Source organism: Miniopterus natalensis, chromosome 8 (genome assembly GCF_054644295.1).
Source record: "Miniopterus natalensis isolate mMinNat1 chromosome 8, mMinNat1.hap1, whole genome shotgun sequence".
Taxonomy (NCBI): domain Eukaryota; kingdom Metazoa; phylum Chordata; class Mammalia; order Chiroptera; family Miniopteridae; genus Miniopterus; species Miniopterus natalensis.
Window position 1 is genome coordinate 8,934,742 of NC_142088.1, and position 11,673 is coordinate 8,946,414.

The 11,673-nt window shown below is 47.3% G+C and overlaps 1 protein-coding gene across 1 annotated transcript; it reads right to left on the bottom strand.

Moving 5' to 3' along the window:
* Positions 1 to 7,435: 7,435 nt before the first annotated feature.
* KCNE4 (potassium voltage-gated channel subfamily E regulatory subunit 4) lies at positions 7,436 to 10,809 on the bottom strand. The gene is made up of 2 exons (XM_087819368.1): positions 10,444 to 10,809; positions 7,436 to 9,941 (listed from the first exon to the last, which is right to left on the bottom strand). Exon 2 carries the CDS (start codon positions 9,916 to 9,918, stop codon positions 9,406 to 9,408), a length of 513 nt encoding a protein of 170 aa, XP_087675494.1. The 5' UTR covers positions 9,919 to 9,941; positions 10,444 to 10,809; the 3' UTR covers positions 7,436 to 9,405.
* Positions 10,810 to 11,673: the final 864 nt, after the last annotated feature.

Consider the following 11,673-nt stretch of genomic DNA (forward strand, 5'->3'; position numbering starts at 1 on the left):
ATCCACTCACCACCAGAAATGTTTTTTCACATTAGCCAGTCACTTATTCAGAAACCTGAATTTTTAAAAGTCATTTAAGTCATAACTAATATACATAAAATACTTTTACCATTTTTTCAACACCCAGAAATTACACATACTCTGATATAATAACATCTTGACTTCATTATGATATTTCCTATATAAAAAAAGCACCAGTATATAAAACCATACACCCACGTAGTTTTCAAGCACCTACAAAAATTAAGTTCCTGAATAAACATAACTTTGGAGAAGTGCGAAACTTAGGTCGCCCTGTTATCTTTGGTGTTTCTTTAAATAACCTGAAGAGAAAATCACAGAAAGGCAGAGATTTGGCAGCAAAATATTTGTGTCCTATTGTCTGCACTGAGCAAGAAAATGTTGTATCACTTCAACCTCCTTGAATCTGCCTCCTAGCACATCTTCTCCAGGCTGCCTTGACACCCTCCTTGGGCATCTTTAATGGAGATCCGCCTGGGAAAACATCAACCCCTACAGAAGCACACACAGAAAAAAAATAAGGCGTGCCTTACTACCAAAGGGAGCGAAAGCAAGCTTGCAGCCTAAACTGAGTAGTAAGTCATGGCAAATAAAAATGAACACGAGCTCTGAGTTGTTCCAGCTCCTTGAGTTAACCACACCATCCTGTGCTTTTCACAGCCAAACCCCCCGAGTTAGTCAATAGTGAGGGTGGCCCTGTAGGCTTCTGTACTTGTAGCATCTTCATCCCACCTCTCTCCATAGTCTGCAATTTATAGATACTAATCGCCTGCAAGTCATCGAAAGGAAGCTGCTTTCTCCATCTCCCTGTGGTTGAGCTCCTGCTTCTGGAAAACCTCTGTTTGCTTGGCTCCTGGGCACTCTGCCATCCTGACTTTTGCTCTTGGCCTGTTCCTGTTCCTTCTGCCTTTCCTCTTCTAACCCCCAAGAAGTAGCTGGTCCCTGAAGGGCTGCCCTTTGCTCTCCTCTATTCCCACTTCTCCGTGGCTGTTTCAGCCATGCCACAGGTTTCAAGTCCGTGTATCTCATGTGCATGGCTCCCAAGTCTAGTCTCTAGCTCCAACTTATCTCAAAAGCTTCCATACTGATTTTCCAAATACTTTCTGGATATCATGTCGATACCTCCAACTCAAAATGCACAATACAATAAATCCTTTCAAGGATTCACTACCCATTTTTATTGTGTGCCCCTACACCCTCTCAATTATGCAGACTCAAACCTTAGGGTCCCCTTTCATCCCCCCCTCTTCACCATTCTCTGTTGTCCACCTCGCTGTGAAATCTTTTCGATCTCAACTCAGCCATATTTCTCGCTTCTAGGTCTTCATTTCACCTGCCATTGCCCCAGTCCAGCCACTTCTCACCTGTCACCAAAATCCTACTTTCTTTACCTCCCTCCTCTATTGTCTTCAGTTCATCTTACAAAATGAGGGAAATTATAAGCCCCATGATAACAGAGACTCGGTTTTTATCCTTGTACAACCAGCGCCTTGTGCACTCCATCGAAATATTAATTTTTTATTTAAGGAAGCACAACTCTGATCATGTTCTCTTTTCCTGTTCCAACACTTCTCTGGGCCTCAGTATTTTTCTGATCAATGAAATACTTTTGGGGTTAAATAACGAACACATTAATGGAGTGAGATCACAGAGAGAGCCTGGTGACCTAAGGGAAGGAGAAAAGCTCGGGTTCTACCCACGTTTCTGACACCTGCAAAATATAAGTTGGGGGAGAGGTTTTGCAGGAAAGATAAAGAGTTTGAGTTTTGATGTCAGAAATTCAAAGTGCTTGAGGGACATCGGGCGGATATAGCCACAGGCACAGGTTCTCATGAGAAGTCTAGGCTAGAGCTGAATGATTGGGACTTGGAGACACAGAGGCAGCACAGTGGGCAGTTGGGTGTATCGACTCTGGAGCCAGATTGCCGGGTTCAAATCCCAGTTCTGCTGCTAACTAGCTGTGTAAACCTAGTCAGTGTTCTTAACGTCTGTGTCCCTCTCTTCCCTTGCATTTAGAATGGGCTTAAAAAAACCCTCCCTATCTCGTAACTTGTCGTGTGAATCAAATAGCATGAGAACAAAGTCTGGCACATGGTAAGCACTAAATAAGTATTTGTTATAAATATTTACATACGAGTTAATAGAGATTTGAGATCACCCAAACAGAAAATATAAAATACAAAGAAAAGAACATAATGAGAGAGAGTCCAGAGGCACTCCAGCCCAAAGTAAGCCCTAACTACAGAAATAATATATATGGTTCTGACTTTCAGGAGGTTTATAACCATATAGGGAAAGAGTATAACTTCTGCTGTAGTCGAGGCATGAACACTATGATGGGAGTGCAAAAAAGGAGAACAGTTTGAAAAAGAAACAGAATCCCTCCATCCAAACACCATGCCCAGGGCTTTGGCAGAAGTTCTGAGTGAAAAAAGACAGATGAGAGAGAGACCGTTCCTTCCATATCAGGGCTAAGAATATGAAAATAACGGTCAGTGCTGTGTCTGTTGGTTTCTGCATCATCTGAGACCTCGGTCTAGAGCTGAATCTCCAGCGTTGACCTTCAAAGGTCTTTACCTGATACCTAGGGACATCAGTCCTGAAAGCATTCTGCCTATGACCCTCTCTGGCACTGGAGCTAAGCCAACACATGCAAACAAATAAAACTGAAAACCAAAAGCCAGTGAGCTGCATGCAGAACAACTATGTTCAACCCTGTTTGAATCTTTCTTTCCTCCTATTTATAGCTTCTTCCCTTCTATTAAATTCCCAGTGATGTCAAAGGGCACTGCTTTAGGGGAATGTGTTTACTTCTGCCCACTCAGATCCGACCCCCCACAAAGGGCAGTAAGTGCCAGGGTCTGTCCAGGAAAAAAAGAAGCCACTTCTCAGCAAGGCTCATGGAGCCGTAACTAGAGAGCACCAGTGACTCAATGCCGCTCAGAGAAGCCCAAGGTGAGAGGCTCAAGGGAGAAGACGCTCTAGGTCATTTATTTTCACTAAGCCTTGGCAGAGGCCTATACAGCCATGTGCCCATGGAGGCCTTGAGCCAGATGCCAGGAGACCTGAGTTGCAACCCCAGCTCTGCTCCTGTCTCCCAACATGACTTTGAACAAGTCACTTAACTACTCTGAGCCTTAATTTCCCATTATTAAGCAGAGGAGTTGGGTTAATGATCTAGTGGGCACCTTCCAATATTCTGTGTCTCTCTAATGTGGTCCCACTCTGTATAAATCTGATGGTTGAGGTTACGCTGCCGCAACAAAACCCCCAACTTCTCAATATTTACCATCACTTAGATTATTATTGCTTCATGCAAAGCCAGCTGCAGGTTTGGGCAGCTCTCCAGAACAATTACCTTCCACGCAGTATCTCACTATTTCAGGCTGACACGGGCTGTATCTATTATTTATACCATCTTGACCACATGGTCTCATTGGTGACATGCAGGTAGAGAGGCTGACTAGAGAATCATACATGGGCTTTTCACTGACTCAGCTCATATGTAACATACATCATTTCCGCTCAGTTTATATCAGCCACAAGGAGTCCTATCCCTGCCTGACCCCTGGTGGTATGGGAGGAGGGACAGGAGAAGGGGTTGAGCACTGGAAATGTCCATGTTCTTAGAAGGGCAGAAATACTTGAGATTGGTGAATGCTAGAAATGTCTACACACAGCTCCCTATCAATGACAAAGACTTTTTTTATTTTTTCAGCTGCTTCATAAACAATTCTGACAACATTTGGAGGTCCGTAGAGAAGCTCTTATTATCTCCAGTTTTACCAGTGAGAAAACATGCCCAGAAAGACTGAGCAACATATGCATGTCACAGAGCTGCCTAATGTCTGGAACAGGTCTAGATTCCACATCTTTGGCTCTCTGCTTCTTAATGATGTAAAGAGATTCTGATATAAAGATTTGATATCAGAAGACCTACATTGAAATCCTGATCATTCATTTCATTGGCCAGCAACAATCCCCTTGAACCTCAACTTTCATATCTGCATTAACAATATTAGAGACCTAGCTTAGAGTTTCCTTGGGGGAGGCTTGTATGTCTGGTGGAGGGATTCAATGAGGGGGGAAGGGGGCTATCTGTAATACTTTCAATAATAAAGAAAAAGTGATAATTAAAGTGAAAGCACCTATCACAGAGCAAAGCAAACATTAGGTAAACAACATATTTTGTTCAGTTAATCACATCACGGTGTCCTCAACTGTTCAAAGACCACATATTCTTACATCATTCTAGAGCCAGAGGGCCCTGCACATAGAAATACTCAACTAATGTTATAAATTGACCAGATATAGAATTATTTTTATTGGAATTTGTCTATATGAAGACTATGACCTCTTTGGAGTTGGGCAGGTGTTATGTTTTTCCCAGCACCTAGAAGTGCCTAGAAGAAAGTAGAAGCTCAAAGCACAGGGTTGTAATGACTGGATGTAGTATGTGCTTGGCATGTCATAAATGCCTAAAAAATATGCATTGTAACTACTGTTATTTTTATTCCTTTTGGGTAAGAAAAGGAAGTGAGAGAGGAAACAAGGGAGGGACATTGGGAAAAGAGATGTTATGGCCTGAAAATCTGTGTCCCCCTGAAATTCATATGTTGAAATCTAATTCCCAGTGTGGTGGTATTTGAAGATGAGCCTTCGGAAAGTAATTAGGTCATGAAAGTGGAGCCCTCATGAATGAGATTAGTGCTCTTGCAAGAAGAGGCCAGAGAGCTAGTTTGCTCTCTTTCTGCCACGTGAGGATACAATTAGAAGAAAACCCTCTACAAGGAGGAAGGGGCCCTCTCCAGAGCCCAACCGTGCTGGAGCCCTGATCTCAGGCTTACAGCCTCCGAAAGTGTGGGAAATACATGCACGTTGTTTATGAGACAGCCAGTCGACGGTACTTCGCTATAGCAGCCAGAACTAAGACAAGAGAGAACATGCCACTCACCATCTTTGAACAAGAGGTGGAAAATCATTCAGGACAGGGAAAGAGTACAGTTGTTGATGTGAATTCTTTGATTGTGCTTCCTAGCAACAAAATAAAAGGTAAAAAAATAAATTCCTAGAACAGAGAGAACGAAAGCTTAGTCCTGTATTGCATGGGGTAGGGTAGGTGCAAGGAGAAGAAAGAAGGGTTTGTCCCCGACAAAAGGAGGGCAGTGTGCTGCCTGCGTTCCTCCTCCATGTCACAGTGGAGGCTGCGTGGGCTCAAAGCTCGTCGCCTGAGCCGAGGACCAAATCCCAACTTCATAAAGTCACTCTAATCCAGTGCTGTGGGGCCATGGACCTTGGCTGGTTATCTCCATAGTAACAGCCCCCATCCCAAACAGTTCCTTCCTGTGTGGGAGGAAACACTTCAGAAATGGAGAAAGTCAGACGTGAACAGTGGTTTTCTCTCTTATGACCCTTCTCCTTTAACAAATCATATCTTTTTCCTAAACATCACTGTCTCCTGAGGAGACCATCCACGGAAGAGGAGGTCTTGGTGACTTATTTGCAGACGAATGCCCAGGACACATTTTACAAAGCAGAGGCCTGAAGCTGCTTTGCCTTTAGGTTCAAGCAGAGCTCAGTATCTCAATGTCTGACCCTTCTTCTCATTAACAAGTCCCTGGAGAGGAAGGCCAGCATGTCCTCTCATTTTGAAAGAGCTACAGAGCAAAGCAATAGCAGAGGTAGTCTAGAAAGCTAGACATGGCAAGGCTGAGCCTCTACTAAACCCGCTGCCTTCCTTCCTGAGGTCCCTCACCTGCCCGACCCATTCCCCTGCTCATCAGCTGATATGCCTCCCTCCAGCCCTAGAGGTCACCTCCTGACCTTGACCCATGATACGCCATGTGATTTTCTGCAGCTGAACGCCCAGGTTTGAGGTAAGGCCATGGAGCAAATGTGTGCTGGGCCTACACCTGTAGTATCGGTTGCATTGTAAGCTCAACGCTCTGTCTGTTCCACAACGTCTAGGATCAGGGCAGCATTTTATAGGATGATAAATGACCTTCGGCTGAGCCCTGGAAGTCCCTGCCTGACCACAAAACTCTCCAATTGCAGCTCTCGAATGTACCACGGCGTCTACTCTCCAACCAGAGCCATGAGCCAAGAGCACTCATTCCTTGGCCCAACTTCAGCCTTTCCGGGTAGTTTGGATCCCATGATTCTGTCCCTGAAAGTTTTCTCTACAGCATCCCTGCCTGACTTTGACGTACAAAGGTGTAATTAGAACAGCATGGATGAGCCATTTACCTCATCCCTAACATTTAAGTGCTTTAAAATATGTTTCTAATAGCCTAGGTGCACGGAGCCAAATTCCCTTCTCTGTTTTTCACATGCATGAGTAAATCCACACAGATTAAACCCCTTGGGCCTTAGGTTCTGCTTAGAAGTTTTGTGTGTGTTTTTTTAAAGAAAACAAATATTCCATTAAAACGACATAGTGTACTCTGCATATTTTTAGGACAATTAGAGTTTAGAATTCCCTCTTCTTCCGCCCATGGTAAAAATGTTTTCCTTAACTATTTCCTTACCAAGAATAAACTGGGATAAATTGAAGGCCTTTCTTGTCTTTTAAATATCTTGTCGTCTTACATTGTCAAAGTACCAACTGATGGATGAAGATCCTTGATGTGTTTCAGGAAGGATCCAGGCTCCCCTGTACCTTTGCCAGATAAATCCTTTAGGGAGACAGTTATTTGTGCACCTAATAGAAACATTTACTTGAATCAGAAAAGCCAAACTCACAGGACACAGAGAAACATAAAAGTAAGGATGTTCTGTATCATCTACTTGCTTCAAAATGGGTCACTGGCTCAGGGCATTTTTCTTTAGCACCTCTGACTATGTAAATAAAATAATAAAGCCTGTGGGCCAGAGCTCCAACCAGACCAGGTGGGAAGAGCTTAGAAAGCCAGTCTTCGTGCCCAGGTGACTGGGGGGAAAAAGGAAGGCGCCGTCCCCAATCACAGCCTTTGTGCTCCAGCATTTTCCTAAGTTTGTGTTGCTATATATACAGCAACTCCTGCCCATCAGTGTGTGCTGCTGCGGCCACGTGCGAATAATACTTGCCAAGCTGACACGCAAACCAAACGCATTCTGGCAACCAAATTTGGAGCAACATCTCTGTAGCAGTTTCAGGTTCAAGTTCAAAGGCCCCCACGGCCATCAAATTTAAAAAGTGAAATTGATGTAAGACTCTCTGCAACTTGTTTTTCATTCATTGCAAAGCATGTCACAAGACGGAAAAGCCCAGCCCTGTTCAGTGCGTGATTAAGGCAGGAATAAAATATGTCTTCGTGGGAGTCTTAACTTGGAAAAGGACCCGGATCAGATCCGGAGATGGCTGGGAGAATGTGCCTGGCATGTCTCAGAAACTAGTAATTATGCTGCAGAGTCAAAGAAAGAACTCAGAACTTCCTCAGGGAAATGTGTTTGTTTATTTAAATTAAAAAATATCGTGAACATGACAAACTGTTAAATATAGAGAACAATTTTATACAACTTCACAGAACAAGAAGGAAGTATATACATCACTGTTTAATAGGCGCAGCTAGATTTGCACCAAACTTCAGGATGAAGCAATGGAAAATGTGACCACGCACATGTCCGTCGCAGTCAAGTTGCAGAATTCAAGTGATTCCAGGCAAGGGGCCAACTTAACTTGGCTTCTTTCACCTTAAACAGCCCCCTTTGGAGTAAATCCACACTCTGAATTTTAAAGTGAACAGAGGCCCCCTTCCCCCCGCCCCCAAACATAAATTTCCCCTAGCACTGTGCTAAGGAGAGCTGATAGACCAGCTCCTACACTGTTAACCCTTCCGTGGGAACAAGTAGTTACTGCTGTCTCCAAACGAGGGAGAGTATGTTTGTTTTAATTTAAAAAAGAAGTTTTTTGTTTTTACTAGAATCAAATTTGACCTTTGGTGTGTTTCTCTTCCTCCTGGCGTTCGAGTGCCCGGAGGGTCTGCTGCAAAGCCATGGCCCGCAGGAATACACGGGAGGTCGGCAGCATTCCTGAGCATTTATTTCCTTTTGGGTTTCTCGTTCCCCTAGCCGGAGGGTTAACATTCCAGCGCCCAGAGAGCTTTGCAGAGTAAAACACGATGTCTGCAGCCTAGATGAGTTGGTGATTTGCCCTGAATTTCCCAGTTCCTAGTCTCCAACTGCTCCTTTAAATAAGCAGATCCTTTCTCAGACTGACTGCTCAAGGGGGGAAATATTGTGTCCAAGCTTCCTCACACCAGGCCATGCAGGATTTATCAGAGTCTTAAAATCTGAAGACATCCTCCCAGCCCCCTGGGGATGCAGATCATCAGGAGTCTCATGGAGGCGGTAAACCTCTTGATGACATGCCCAGGACCACACAGCAAACCAGTGTCAGGGCTCGGGATCAGGAAACAGAACTTGGACCCCAGCTTTATGCGATTGCTGCCTGAGTCTTCCCTTCTAGGTCTCAGCTACGTAACGAAAGGCCATAGCACCGAGGCCCACATTATGTCCCCTCCCAGCTCCGAAAACCAGGCTGGGAAATGAGCAGCAACAGAGCTAACTGCTAGCTTGGTTCAACCCCACCAGTACCCCTTCTGGAAAGATCAGGAAGAGCCCCCTGCACCGCCATTAGGAGGGCAGGTTAGATTCTGGAGAAGCCCTTCCAACTGGAAAAGCTTCATGCCAGCATGGAATGCTGGATGGTCCCAGGTCAGGGTTCAAGGTCATAGGTTAGAGAAAGGGTCATGTTTTATAATCCCAGCCAATGTTAACAAGTTTAAAGGTTGCATTTCCTCCCCCCCCCCACCCCCTTACGATATGCAAATGGGCCGGGTTCAAATCTCCAGCTTTCTCCCATGGAAAGTCTTCCTCTAAACGGCCCCCTCCCAACCCAAAAGACCAGAAGCACTGTACCTGGCCAACTCATACCACAGGCACCCCCCGGAGGTACTTACAGCCAGTCAGGTCTAGAAGAACAAAGCTCTAGGCAAGTTAGCAAACCACAGCTGGCTTCCCAGCATGTCCTGGGCACTGGGCAGCCCTGGGAGTGGGCAGGGGCTGCAGGGGTTACCCAGGGCATCCAGTGAGAGCACGAGAGCAAGACCCCGGACCTGCCAAATTCTGAGCAGGACCCCCGAGCCCAGGCCCCAAGGAAATGCACGCACTGCACGTCTTCGGAGCTTCTGCAGCGGCGGGTTCACACCACAGGCGCGTCTCGCACTCCTGGCTGCTGCTGGCTCCGGCTGAGCCGGGTCCCCCAGCGTCCCCCCTTCAGGGGGCTGGCCGAGGGTCCCTTCAAAGCGGCAGCTGCACTGCAACAGTGAACCCAGACACGGAACGTGTCCTTCCTCTCTCTAGGGGAGCCGGCGGACGGGGCCACCTCCAGAGGCCCGGGGGGTGCTAGGAATTCTGATGGATGTTCTCCGAGGAGCCCTCGCTGCTTTCGTTCAGGGGCGTCTCGGAGGTCTCCCCCAGCTCGTCGTCGGCCCCCTCCTCCTGGATGGTGAGGGGCGCGTCGGGCGAGGAGGACTCGGAGCTCACGCTGTCGCCCTCCATGGAGCAGAGGGTGCAGGACAGGGCGGGCGCCACGCTCTCCTGCAGCATGTTCAGCATCACGGGCACCTGCGCCGGCCTCAGGCCCGGCCCCGTGGGCAGCGGCTTCATGGCCTCGCCCCACAGCCTCTCCTCGTCCTTGTACAGCAGCAGGAGGCTGGCCTTCTTCTCCCGCCGCTTGGACTTCATGTAGCCCAGCATGATGCCCAGCAGGAACACGCCGTAGAAGGACATGACCACGAGGATGTAGAAGTACTCGTTCCCGTGGCCGCCGGCCCCGCCGGGGCTGTGGGACTCCAGCGGGGTGACGGGCGCCGCGGTGCTGGGGTGCGTGCTGTTGAGGGGCTCCATCTCCAGCATCGGAGCGCTGCGCGCAGCCGGGCCTGCGGAGAGAGCCGCCGGTGAGCGCCCCCCGTCGGCCCGGAGGACCCCGTCCAGGCGCTTCGGGGCGCGCGCAGAAAGGGCAGGCGGGGGTCCCACCGACAGCCCAGGGGTGGGTGCAGGGGGGGAAGGCAGGGAGAGGGGGGGTATAAGAAGGACTCTCATTTTTTTAGTCTAGTCACATCCACCGTATTTGCAATTCATAGAGCGAGCGTGCAAAAAAGCATTGCTTATTTTAAAAAGCAAAGGGGGGGGGGGGATCAGTGTTAGACAAGGAAGCACAGAGAAAATAAATAGCCTCGTAATCCCTGCGAAAGTGTTTGGAACTGAGCAGAAAAGAGAAAGTTTGCATTTTGCTTCTCCAACGTAAAACTGTTTTTAATTCAAAACAAAGTTCCCTTAGAGCAAGATATTTTTAAAAAGGAAAGGAAAACTTCGCCCACTGGTTGCGAGAAGTAGCCTTCTTTGGGGTATTTCTGAAGCCAAGGAGCATCGCTGACTTACCAAAGTCTGGCAAAGGCGTCCGAGGCCCTGACTCCCCAGCAGGCCAAGTCCAAGGGCGTCCTGCTCACGGGCTCGCGCTCTGACAGCTGGGCGGCTGCAGCCGGGATATATAGTCTAGAAACGCATCGTCACGTGTCCTGGGAGGAAAATTTACAACAGAGGTCGGCCTGGCAGAGCGAGCAGTGAACTCCGAGCGCTGCGGCAGCTCCCCGGCTGTGCAGCTGTGAAAAGAGAGAGGCTGGGAGCCGGGCGCATGGCTCCTGGCTCCCAGCGCCCAGCCAAAGTTTTCAGGTGGCCACGAAAATGAGCCAGGAGACGGGAAAGGAGCCTGCCTGGTTAGCGCTGTTCCCCAAAGGCCTCTCTCACTGAAAATGAGCTCAGTTTCCTCTCCCTCCTGGGGAATAACCCAGACGCCCCCTCTGCAGGTTTTCAAAGACAAAGACCCACCATCTGGATGTAAGACAGTTGGAAGCAAGTGCAGGATTTCCTGTGAAGAAGCTAGGGCTTAAGCCTCTGTTCTTCCGCCAGCGGTTCAAATTTTTCAACCTTCGCCGAACCTTTCCACACCTCTGATTCCTGGGGTGCAAAATGGTTAGGCCTGGGGGGGCTTCATCACAAAGAATTACAAGAGCTGTGTGGCCCCTCAGCTTAATGACACTGAGGTGTAAGGCTGCTGGTGCAGGCTCGCCCTTGAGAAACACAGAGAGCTCCTGCCTGTCTTCCGCAGCAAGCAGCTCATTAATCCACTTTTATAATTAAATATATATATATATACAGGCTACCCCCCAAAAAATGTACACACATTTTGAATGATTATAAAGTCCTTGTTTATTAATATACAGTTCATTTTCAAAATTAAGTGAGTTATCAGCTGTTAAGGTATGTATACATTTTTTGGGACACCATATATATATATATATAATCTTTTCGATTTTTTTCAGTAGTCTGCGTGAAGTGGAAACCGGTTACTGTGAAGACACTGTGGTTGGTTTCACTCCAGCTCTGCGGGCACTGTGCTCTTCGCAGCATCACACACAGGCCATTCACACATCTCTTTGCCTCTCCAGCAGGTCACAGGAGGAGCAGCTGAGCACAGTTCAAGCTTTGAAAACCTCTGTAGACCTGTGTGGAAAGGGTTGCTGTGATCAAAATTGGAAAAGGAATTGAAGTCTTTGATGTCAGTTCATCTGCTTCCTGGGATGTTTATTCTGAGAGCCTCTCATGTTAAGT